We start from the raw sequence: 12,718 nt of genomic DNA, 5'->3' as shown, positions 1-12,718 counted from the left end.
AAAATTGCATGCATCAATCTGTAAGGAAAAGCATGGGTACACACACGGATGTTTAGAAAAAAATACACAAGATATTAAAAGTCATCAGAATTAGAGAATGACTTTACTTTTTTATTTATATTTTACATCACTGCAAAATGAGCATAAAGAGGCCCTGAGAGAAGTTAGGAGACTTAACTCAGGGCCATGTGCACACCGCACAGCTCTAAATGGAGGTAGCACCAGAACCCAGAATTTCTGTGTCATACAAAAGCTTTCCAATTCATATTTGAACGAATTCAGCTAAATGAAAGAGACTTTTGAAACCTAACTCACATATTCAAAAAGCAAGGCTGAGTCCATGACTCCACTTGCCACCAAGTGAGTGACTGGAGAGACAAGAACTAGAGTCAGGGTCTCACAGGCTCTCCCAAGTGTCCGACACTGACCTTGGTGAAGTCTCAGCTATGCCACCTACTTGCTGAAAAATAGTGCAGGGGGAGGGCAATGATCCCCCAATTTTTCCAGTCCTAAGATTTTCCATGGTTCTTTGCCTTAAAGGATTTATAGAGTTGATTCAGTCACTGTCTCAGCCTCTGACTCGGGGCAGACACTCTTACCTCCATCACAAAGCCTCCTCCCCGCCTCTGGGCTCGAGGATTTCCTTCCAGAAGTCAGCAGATCTGTTCTTTAAGCTTCACAGCCCAGCTATGGTCTCAGAAGTTCATAGTGTGCAGCAGCCGCCGCCCGGATGGACCAAGAGCGCACAGCCTCAGGCCAAACACAGGACAGGCTGAAGAGCTGAACAGCCAGTGTACAGATCTCCAGGGAGCCAATTCACTAGATCCAAAGCTGGACCGAGGATTCCAAATTGTTCAAAAGCTCCCCAGGAGCATCCACAGGGCTGACCTTGACTGCCAAGTTCTCAATTTGACAAGAGGGAATCTGATATCTCCGTGAATACAGCAGCAGCTCAGCCAAATCACAAGCAATGCATCATCCCACAGGAGGCTCAGCACAGATTCACAAAAGGACCCAGGGCTGTTCACAGGGCAGGCCTCATCGTCAAGGAGGCCAGGAGTTGGGGCAGGGGTGGCGGGCAGCAACCGGACAGAACCATGCAAATCTCAAACCAGGGTAACAATACATGTGTGGACGGTCCCCTGACCTCCTGACAGTATTTTCAGAGTGGGAACAAGTGTCAGCAATCATCAGTCCATTGGACACAGACAACATGTTTAAGATCACAACTCTAAGAAACTTGTCACAGAGCAGGAACTCACAAATGCCCATAATAATTATTGCTGGGTGAGTTCATTAAGAGAAAAACAACACTAGAACACTGGTAAGGTAAGGCTTCAAAGCAATATACTCCAAAAAGGCAGACATTGCCTAACAATATGGCCGACGCAGAAACACTCAGAAGCATCACACGCTAAGCTTAGCACTTCAAAAGGGCCATGGGACAGTCCCTGGCCTGGCCAGAGGGCATGGCCAGCAAACTGCACTCCCAAAATCGAGGCAAAAGAGAATGAAGAGGGCAAGGTATTTAGAAACTTTTAGAAGTTTCTTCTAACTATTTTATCCTCAGAACCCTACAGATTGTTCAGAAAGCATTTGTTGAATGCATGAAAAAAGAGGGAGAAATAACAAATAGCAAATAAAGAGAAACTACCCGCACTCAGGGGGCTATGGAACGTCATAGTCACTCAGGAAGAAGGTCCATCTGGCTGCCAAATCAAAGAGCAATGAAAACTGACAGTAAAAGGAGCCTGAACTTCTGGGTCAGAAACGCCAGGGTTCTGTATGATCTTGGCACTTGACCTCTTTGAGCCTTTGTGTTTCACATTGTACAGGGGGCAGGACTAAGGGGATCGGCACGGTGGTGTGGCACATAGAGTGGCCGCCTGCAACAGTGGTGGCCCATAGTTTCAATGTTTTGTGTCCTGGCTGCTCTGCTTCTAATCCAGCTCTCTACTAATGGCCTAGGGAAAGCAGCAGAGGATGGCCAAGTCCTTGGCCCCTGCTATCCATGTGGGAGACCCAGATGAAGTTCCTGCCTTACGGCTTAAGTATGACCCGACCCTGGAAGTTGCAGCCATCTAGGTAGTGAGCCAGTGGATAGAAGACTTCTCTTTGTTCCTCACTCTCTAACTCTGCCTTTCAAATAAGCAAATAAATAATAAATAAAAGATGTAGTAGCACCCCTCCTTCCCCTCCCAAAGAGATAGGATGATAACTATCTTGACAAAGTTATCAGATACATGAGCCAATGGATTATGCAGAGCAGCTAGCACCATGGTCAGACACAGGGTAAGCGTAACATTCAACACTGTGTACTGGAGCTAGTCCTGCCTCTATGGCCAGAGCATTAGGCTGCCCCAAACTGTACTCGACAGTCCTCTGTAATGACAAGCTGCAGAAATAATTCCAGTTTAAGTTCACTAGAGCTCTCTAACAAAGCGTATTGCTGCAAATAAATAATAAAACCATGTATCCATTCCTTTTTAGTTACCAGAGTGATGTCACATTAAAACAAAATAATTCTGAAGTGACGCGTTACTCCATTCATGTTTAATAGATGAAGAGACTAACGCAACACAGCCAACCAAAAGCTGAGACTGAAATTTTTGATTTGAATGTTTTATAATGACCATGATTTTCTCAATCAAAAATTCAAATAGGTGATCTTATTATTGAGTGAAATATTTGAGCTCAGACTGCTCCAGAAATCACATTGGATGCTGCCTGTATAATGCTAATACTTATTGCAATCAGAAGCAAAATCCTCAAAGAGGAAAAAGTCATTTATAAAACAAAGCCCCTCCTCTGGATTTTGGGGTACCTATTCTATTATTAACAGACTCAAGCAGGAAAAGAGGAACATGAGTTGGAATCAGACTGACTTGAGTCTTAGTAGCATCTCCACCCTTAACCAGTTAAGTGACCACTTGTTTCTTATGTCCACTAACTCTCTGTTTGTTTCTTAGTTAAGAGATAGCCATAGAAAAGAGAGAGAAATAGTGAGAAAAATCCCCTGGATCACTCCCCAAAATGACCAGAAAAGCCAGGACGGGGCAGGCAGATCACTCCTCAAAAGGCCACAAACCAGCCAGGCAGAGGCCAGGACTCCCAATGTGAAGGGCAGAGACCCAACAACCTGAGCCTCCACTACTACCTCCCAGGGGCGCCAGGAGCAGAGAGGCAGGAATGGAAGCCACGCACTCCAAAAGAGGGCTGTAGGCATCCTACTGGAACCCTGACCACGAGGCCAAATGCCACAGCCACTTCCCTCCGCTAAGTTCCGTACCTTCTTCATCTGTGTAATGGGAAAACAATAATATCTACCCAAAGACAGTGTGAAGTTTCTTTCCCCAGATGGTGGTCTCTACACAACAGCTACCTTCGTAATCATGCGCAAGAACAAGCTCTTGTGTTGCAAGTGCAGTGACCACTTTTCTCTAGCCAGACTACTCCAGCCTCCGCCTGCTGGCCAATCCACATGTATTCAATGGAGACACCACCAGTCTACATCCAACCTCACCAGGGAAGGAAGATAACAAAAGAGCTGGCGGAGACATTATGCAAATACCAAATATTATTAAATCATTAATGAACTCTGGCAATTTCCCTGAATTTTGATAAATGATGTTTATTATGCATTGCCAGCCTCTCACACAATCTGGTCTCTCAAATATTAACTAGATATTAACAGCAATCATTTTTCTAAAAGACCAAGGTATAGAAGGATAGGGAGCAAGTCTCAATGCTTCCAGCTAACACCAGCCTGCAGAGGAATGAGTCTCTGTCAGAGAATATCAGGCCAGGTCGCCATCACACCCACAGCCTGTGCAGCATCTTGCCTCCGAAGTACAGGGGACGGTCCAGGTGCTGACCGGTCACTACCACAACTGTCTGTCCGCCACTGCTTTGCTCTTCTGCATAACACTGCATTGAAACTAGACCCCTTAAACAGGGGTTGGGGAGCTTGGTGCTTCAGTCCAAGATAACAACTTCACACGGACAGAACAGCTTGGTTCCTGACACCTGCAACTGCCTGAAACCAGCAGCAGCATTAACAATTTGGTCATTAACAGGCAGGCACCAACTTCCTTGGCCGCTGCATTCTTCCCAAGGGGATTATGGTTTTCTAGCAGCTGAGGTGTAGCCCAGGAAGAGGCAGAACCAAGGCAAGAGGATTCCTCCCCCTCTCAAAAAATAACTCCCCCAAATCAGGGCCTGGTGCCACCCAGGCACCACCTTAACAAGCTGGGGGTTGGTCATTAAGACACATCATTCATATATTCATGAAAAACTCAACAACTGTAGCAAGTGAAACAAAGTGTGCAGAGATTTTTTTTCTTGAGTCTAGTGAAAATCTGCTTTAGAAAAAGTCAAGCCACATGGGGACCCTGGCTGTCGCCAAGCCTTCACTTGTCTGGAACAGCCAGCACCTCATTAAAGGAAAGCGAGGAACTCGCAAATGAATGCAGCACCACACACAGGAAGCTCATTTCACCATCTGCCTTCCAGCGTCCAGAGGGGCAGCAGACTTCAATGACACTCTCCTGAATTTTCTCTCCAGCAGGTGGAAAGACCGAATCCCCAGGGGGCCAGAAAGGCTTCTCTGGCAAAGCCAGCCGGGTAAAGAGGACTAGGAGGCAATCCCGGTCACCTGTCACCAACCACACCACCCGTGACAGGAAACATGGGCACACATTAAGCACCCTGGAATAATTCTTTATATTTGGACAAAGGCTTCTGCTAATTCAGTGACGTTGCTAATGAGCCCCGCACCTGAACTTAACACACCCGGTATCCTCCCATTTTCCGATTCATGGCCTGCATTCTTTTTCTCCTATGACAGAAGGCAGGAGGCACCAGATCTGCTGTAGGAGCTGAAATAACACAATGACAGACTTTCTTGTTGATGCCAAAAAAAAAGCCCGTGATTACACAACTTAAGTAACTGCCCTGGTGGGTCTCTGCGTACGTTCCCAACCTTCCAGACCATCAATGAGTTGGATTTTAAAGCCAGAAGTTCTGGGAGCATTTTGAAGCTTCCCTTTGGAAACACACAGGTAGCAGATTTTTTAAAAAGAAGCAACAGCCTTGAAATAATCTAAATAGTTCCCTAGGTAAGTATCACAATAAAGAGCTTTTCAGCTCCTTACACAATCTAGGATACATGGTGAAGGGGAGCGGGGAGGGGCGGGGGGGGGCACCACGACGCCCCGGGGTTCTAACAGGTCCCATCTAATTCGCAAAAGCAGCTTGTGAGACCTGTGGGTGGACATAGGGCCACTGGGGCTAGGCGAGGAAGGTCTCCCAGGCCAGAATCAGCACCTATATTCAGCCGACCGAAACTCAAAAGTAGACTGAGGAAGGAAGAGTTTAAGATCTCTGCAAATTAAAATTTCCCCTGCCTGAACAAGTGGCTGAGAACGCATCTGTGGATCGCATACAGAGGCACGCGCGTAGCGGAGCCGAGCCCAGTTCTGCGGGTGTTAACGCAGGACCGCGCACCGCAGGACTGCCACAGTGCCACAGCAAGCACCGAGAGCCGCTCGGGAATGGTTCTACGCTACAACTCGGCAGCAACAATCCCAGCGACCTGACACCTGGGGGGTGCTCGGCCTTCCAGGCCGGCCGCAACAATCTTCCAGGACCTGTAGGTGAGGGGACGGGAAGCTGATGGCGGGCGGCGCATTTCCCAGCCCCCGACCCTGAGTGGGCACCTCTCTTCGCCCAGGGCTAGGGCAATGCACAAAAAGGCGGCCGGCGCTCCTCTACGGGCAGAGCTCCGCGCCGAGTCATTTTCGAGCTGGGAATTTGGAATTCCAGGCTGAGCAACAAGCCAGAGAAGCACCGGAAATGCTTCCGATTGCTTCAGCGGGAAGTGGCTCTGCAAAGCAAAGTTGCGGGAACTCCGGGCTCGCAGACTACTTCGGCCGGTTATTCCGGACCAACCCATAAGTTTGGCCGCCGGGGGGCTCGGCAAGACAGCACCGCGCCGCAGGACGGGCGGAGCAACTTGTCGCTCGGTCACGGAGCCCAGACGCGGTGGAGCGAAGCGCGACTCCCAGCCTCCGGCAGCCACCACCCAGCGCGCAGAGGCGCCTCGGGGTCTCACCTGCGCCCGCGCCGCTTCCCCTGCGGGAAGACGTTTCACCGCCAACGTCTCACCTGCCGGTCAGCTCACGCGACCGAGAAACAAAAAGGGCCAGGGACCCAAGGGATAGGGGCGCCCAGCGCAAAGTACTGTAAGGAGAGGGAAGGCGGCTCGGCCGGCGGCGGAGGAAGAAGGGAGGAGGCGGCACAGAGACCGGCTATCCCCAGGCTCCGGCAAGGAAACGTGAAGGCAGGCAGTGGAGAGGGGGCAGTGGACTCTCCGGTCCACTGCCCGTCACACATAGACACACAGACAACACACACACACCTCCCCCTTGTTGCTCCTTACCCAGCATGGAAAAGATGAAATCCTTGGCTGTGTGGATTTCCAGCGCTCTCTGGTCGTCGTATTCCCGCTGATCGTGCTTCGTGAATTCTTGGATGAGTTTGTTCAATTCCTCCACCCGCGCTCCCGACCTGAAATCCAGCTCCGGGAACGCAGGCTTGTTGTTACAGCTCAGGGAGGCTGCCTTGCTGGCGGTGGGAGCCGCCATCTTCATGCAAAACGCGCCGAGCAGCAGCTCCGCGGCGGCGGCGGCACCCACCCCCGTCCCGCACCCCGCCCCCCGGGCCTCTCCCCGCTCGGGCTCCCGAGCTTCGGCCCTGGCCCGTGGGCGGGCGTCCAGGCGGGCGGTCCCCGGCTGGGTGCGCTCCGGCGGCGCCGGGCTCCGGGAGGAGCCTGGCTGCAGCGAGGGTGCGTGTGTGGCCCCGAAACCCTTTCCTCCGGCCCCACGCCCGCCGCGATGCTGCAGCTCCCTGTCCTCCCCCCTGGCCCAGCCTGGCAGGGGCGACAGATACGGTGGAGCCACGCGGAACCTCCCCCAGGACAGGGAAAGTGAAGTGGAAACAATGTGAAATTCACCAGCTCTGAAATCAACAAGCTGCCGGCTCCGGTGTTAGGGAGCCAGCACCAGCGTCCCCTTTTAAAGGGACAGCGCACCCGGTGGAGAGAGAAATAAATAAATGACAGAGGTCTTGCGCGCCTCTGCCACTTGCCGATCTGCACCAGGGCGAGGCGAGGTGTGGGCGTTTTTCTCCACCTCCATCCCCCGCCCTTGGGGACAGGACTTGCCAGCGCCTTCTACCCTCCATCTGATGTAAAGGGCGGTGTCCTGAGCCAGAACATCTCTGTGAAAGCCTTCTATCCCAAGAACTCCAAGACCTCCAGTGAAAGAACCTGCCTCAAGAAATGGGACACACGTCTGTGCCCTGTTTTGTTTGGCTTGCCAAGCAGGGCTGGATTAAGCCTATTTAAAAAGAGAGGGAGAGAAGAGGGGAAAGAAAAAGGAGAGAGGGAGAGGCGTTGAGAGAAGGTAACCACCCTGCCGCTGTAAACCCTCCGATTAACCGCGAAAGTATCTCTACCTTTGCCCTAGGTAATTAATTTTCCTGGATAACAGCATATTCAGTTTAACACACGATGAGTTAATGAGGTTCAACTTGCGCCAATAGAGATAGGGAAACGAAAATATGAGAGTAGGGGGAGGGGAAATGGAATGACTTGCCCTAGGTTCCAATGAACATGCAATGCCCAGGGGAAAACCCCTTTCAACAACACCAGCAGAACACTCAGTCTTTGCCAGATGGAATGGCAGGATGTGAGTAGGTAGACACTTCCGGCCTGTTTTGGGCTTCGGTGTGCATTTATGTGAAAAAGTAGGTTCAACCCAAGACAGGGCCTTTTAGACGGAATGAGATCTCAATGTGGACATCTTGGCATTTAGGCAATAGATGACTCGAACAATTAGGAGGGAGGTCCACGGGCTCTAAGAAGCAAGAGTGATCTCCCCACTATTTCTTCAGCATCTGTCTCCTCTATCCCACAGTCCTTGGTCTAGATCAGGCCATGTTCCTTATGTGAGTTCTCATGATTAAGAATGGAAACTATCTGGTGAGACGTGAAAGGAATTCCAGGTTCTGTCATGCCTCCCGGGTAAATGGGAATTGTAACAATTCCTGTGTCACCTGTTGAAAGATCAGACTGGAGAAGGCAGGTTAGGGCACTTAGTGCAAGGACTGACGTCATGTAACAACTTCATAGACTAGTTATCAGCTTCTGTTGCTGTGCACTCAACTCTCTTCTCTTTACTGTAGCTGCTCTACATTATTGCCAAGGTGATCACTGCAAAGCCTAGATCTGACCTCTGACCTCCCCCCACCTGCACCCACGGGAATGGCTCTCTACTTCCTTCCCAACTCAAGGCCAGGTCCACGTTTTCTTTCTCCAGAAAGCTTCTCTGTGAACCTCCTCCTAACTGGCTGCAACCTCCCCTTTCTGGAAGCCTCCACACACTGCAAAGGCTCCCTGTGACATCAACGTGTACTGATTGTGCTTTGAGTACATGCTTGAGACCAGGACACTATCACAGTAACTTCTGAGGGAACTTTTCCCGAAAGATATTTGAGATATCTCTTCAAAGGATGGATGAAAGAGTCTGTGCGATTGGTGGTAAACACATATAATTGGCAGTTGATGTTGCTCCCAAATTACCCAGAACAGAGAAAGAGGAGGAAGATGAGGATTCAAATTGATCTGGAGTATTCTGTTTGGGTTTCTGAATAAAGTCCAGAAGCCAAAAAAACCCACAAATCAATCAATAAAGCAGCCCAGGAAGCCTCCCATCCCTTTGCTGCCCCACTCTGAGTTATTTTAGAGTGTGAAAGACACCTTCATCTAGCTTCTCTGGAGCTCCTTGCTTTTCAGTGCAGCTCTGAAGTTCTGTGGCCAACTCTCAGCCATGAATAACTGAGCTGTGCAGAGCTGGAATTAAAAATAGCAAGCTCCGCATCCACATGATGGATTAACAAAATATAATTTTAAACAAAGATTCTCTGGTCTGACAGAGATTTAAATAGCAGCCCAGGCTACCAGATTTGACCTTCTTTGGCATCTGGATTTTCAGCAAAAGACTAACAACTTCAAATGGCCAGGTTTCTCATGGTTTGAAAATGTGGGCAGGAAAAAGGCCAACTTCCCTGGTACGTGGAGTGTTGCTGGTGGAAGGGGCTTTGAAGACACATGTTACCCGCTGTCTTCATCTTGCAGATGGAAGAACTGAAGCCCAGAAAAATAAAGCTTTGCTTAAGTAGGAGAAACAGCACTGTTTTTAATCTTCATGGAAACTTCAAGCTTAGTAAACACTGACTGCGCTTCCAGTCCACCAAAGGGCAATGGGAAAAGCCATGATACTTAACCAAAATCATGAAGAAAAACAAGAAAAAACAGAGTGACCCTTATGTAAAATACATGCATTACAATTGAAAACTAAATCTCAATAGAGCAGGAATCACTGACATTTGGAAATGACTTAATCACTGTGGATAGTCAGGACCCAGAACTAAATTTCCTTCTTGTTCACAAAGTTGTTCAGGTGTCCAAGTCTCTGGCATAAGTTGAAATGTTTACAATGCCCACATAATAGTGTGGCTAACCCTTTTCATTCAGGCTGCTGAGTTCCAACAGATGAGGACCAAGTGAAGCTGGCCCCTTCTGTCAGGTTCACATGGTTCCGAGAGCCTTGTCCCTTGCTGTGCCCCAACTTTGTGCCGCAATATTCCCGGGAACTGGGTGGGCTGCTTGAAGAGGAAACCACAGCAACATGAATGTTCCTGTTCCAAGTTGCTGCTCTCTGCTCCTGCTGTCCTGGAAGCAGCAAAATCTGGGCATATGGGAAGAAGAAAAACTCTAAGATTGGAAGTAACAGTATCTGGTAATGATTATTAACATAAGCAAAGAGCACAACTATTCCACAAAACGCTCATCACAAAAATCCATTCATTACCTCCTCACGACTTCTACTACAGCAGGTTAGTTGGGACTATTACTATTAGTTTCACTTTAGAGATGAAGAATAAAGGCTCAGAAAGACTGATTTTTCTGGGGTCCGTCAGCTCGCTGATCAAACACCGTTACCTGCACCTCTCCATGCCACTCACTCCCAAGCCTTGCTCCCTGTGGACTCTGGTTTGTCTTTGGATCGTGGCTGCTGTGCTTTCCCACAGGTCACCTGCATCTTCATCAGGACATAGACTCCACATGGGGCAGCAACTGTGTCTGTCTGGATCCCAGGTGTAGCACACATATATATTACTAGATCTGGAAGGATCTTAAGTGTTTAACAAATGATAAATGGAAAAAATGAATGAATACGATGGCAGGCTCAGGCTGTGAAGCCAGATCTTCTGATTCATGATGCAGGGTCCTTCCTCCTGGTCTCATGGCTTCTATTACTAGCAACCAGTGAGCATTCAGAAAACCACCAGTAAACTCTCAGTTTTTAAAGACTGGGTATACTTCACCCAGCATTTCCCACACAAGATTTGATCCCATGATACTCTGCTGGTTCTGCCTTCAGACCAGAGAGGGTCTCCCTAAGAAGCCAATGAACTTAACTGGACTATAAGATGCTGAACTCTATGTTTAGTATATGCTTGCAAAGAGGGAATCTCAACTGAACTTGAACTGTGGTTATGCAACAAGGTGGAGTAATCCACCATGGGGGGAGGATGTGGGGAGGGGTGGGGGGAATCCCAGTATCTATGAAACTGTGTCACATAATACAATGTAATTAATGAATTTTAAAAAATAATAAACATAAAATTTTAAATAAAAAAAGATCTGATCCTAAAGCTTAGATCATTTGTTCAATAAGCTTTCAATTCTAAAATAGCTTTCAATTCTAAATTTTCAGGTGTTCTATCTTTAAGAGAAACCTATTCCACTTGACCTCTCCATGTCAAACATGAAAAACAACTGCAGGCAACTGTAAATAACTGCAAGTTTTGTTTGTAATGAAGATCTTAAACCCCTCAGCTATTCTGAGGAAACTGACGTCTCCATTACAACCAATCCTTGCCATCCCCTGTTGGCCTTGAATTTGCCAATGAGCCCAGCCCTGGATCCTCCACGCCAACCCATGTCCTATCACTGCGTGTATCTTGGGTACAGGACCATGCACCGGGTGTGGAATGTGAGACTGTGGAAACACTGAGGAGGTCTGGCTTCTTTTGCTATGCTTAATTAATTAATGAGAAATTTGCTTTTAAGTTTTTTTTTCTTTAACATGGCTACAGAGGGTAGGACTATGGAAAATGGGCACAGCTACAGAAATAAAGGCTGCAGCTGAGGCTATGGAAGCTTGACCTAACAATAACAGCGACTGGGCCCAGAATATGTTGCTTTATGAACTAGTAAGTCCTTAAGAGTGGTTCAGAACCGTGCCAACCCTTCAACTGGTGAGATACGTAAACTCTGACTCTTCAAGTGGCTTTTTGCTCTGAGAAAGCTACTGACTCTATGATCTGTTTTCACTTAACGGAAGAACTGAGAACCAGTTCCTACAAGGAAATACCTCCTGACAGAGCCATAGTCTGTACTAAACACAAAGTATTTTATATGCATTTTCACCTGAGACCTAAGATGAAAGAATGTATCTGTTTCCTTCTTTTTCTTTCTAGTTTTAAATACACACACACATTCCTTGGATGCCTTGTTTCTGGCTTTCCTGTTCTGCAATCCCAGGAGAAGCTTTCATTCCCCCTTTGTAGTGGGTCCTGTGCTACAGAAGCGTGCCACAGGTATAACATATATCCCACACTCCAAATTTCTATTCAGGAATCTCAGGAAAAGATAGATAATTTTCCTGGGAGGAGAAATTTAGTCCACGTGTTGAGTACCTGTATCCTAGATTGGAATGACTGGATTTGATTTCTGACTCCAGCCCCTCAATCTAGCTTCCCACCAAAGCAGGCTCTGGGAGCCAGTGGGGATGGCTTCACTAACTGGTTGCTGTGACCCCTGTAGAAGAGCTCAGTTGCACTCTGGCTTCCTGCTCTGAGCTTGGTACTGCCTCAGCGCTAATCTAGGCGAGTTGCAGCACAGCCCAAGTCATTGTGGCCATTTGGAGAATGACCTACTAAAACACTCTCTCTCTCTCTCTCTCTCTCTCTCTCTCTCTCTCTCTCTCCCCCCTCCCTCTCAAATAAGTATGCTTTTAAAAGAAATAGAAAAATTCTTCTTTCAGCTCCGTTGATTTTCACACTTGTTCTGACAGAAGCCTGTTTACTGAGCAGTCGCACAATTGATGAGGAAATCGCTGTGATGCCTGTTTTATTTTTCAGACCTTGTCACAAAAAGAATTGGATTCTTTCAACCCTGCACTGTATCTAGCTTATTGAAAAACTTATTCCCCCGTCCCACTTTTCCAACCATGCCTGGCGCAGTACCTGAGAGCAGCAGTTGGAGCCCCTGATCCGAGCCCAGGGGTGTTGACTTGTGATCCAAAGCTCATTTGAAATTCCACGTTGCAAAACCTGGACATTGGGCGTTTGAGGAAAATGCTGACTTCCTCCAGTTCTGACAACATTATCACACATAGCCATAAATATACTTCCTGGATGGACCATGCCTTCTAATTCTGCCTTCTAATTCTGCCTCCTCTGTATTTTCTGGGCAGAAAACAAAACCCCACTCTCAAAACCCTTACATTCCTCGGAGCTTCCACATATTCTAGTAGGGAAGGGAAAAGGCGAAAATGGTGAGGGGGAGAAGAAGAAAAAGAGGGAAAAA

At 48.0% G+C, this 12,718-nt stretch overlaps 1 protein-coding gene across 1 annotated transcript in view; it reads right to left on the bottom strand.

Annotated features, from left to right (window-relative positions):
- The window catches only part of MB21D2 (Mab-21 domain containing 2), a 116,167-nt gene extending 108,849 nt beyond the window's left edge, over positions 1-7,318 (bottom strand). Inside the window, exon 1 of the mRNA XM_004577791.2 lies at positions 6,440-7,318. Coding sequence (XP_004577848.1) covers positions 6,440-6,650 — 211 coding nt within the window. The 5' untranslated portion in view covers positions 6,651-7,318. The remainder of the gene's footprint in view (positions 1-6,439) is intronic.
- Between the last annotated feature and the right edge of the window lie 5,400 nt (positions 7,319-12,718).

The sequence above is a fragment of the Ochotona princeps genome, chromosome 3, assembly GCF_030435755.1.
Source record: "Ochotona princeps isolate mOchPri1 chromosome 3, mOchPri1.hap1, whole genome shotgun sequence".
NCBI lineage: Eukaryota > Metazoa > Chordata > Mammalia > Lagomorpha > Ochotonidae > Ochotona > Ochotona princeps.
The sequence above is the reverse complement of the archived record's forward strand: the minus strand, read 5'-3'. Positions and strand labels throughout refer to the sequence as shown.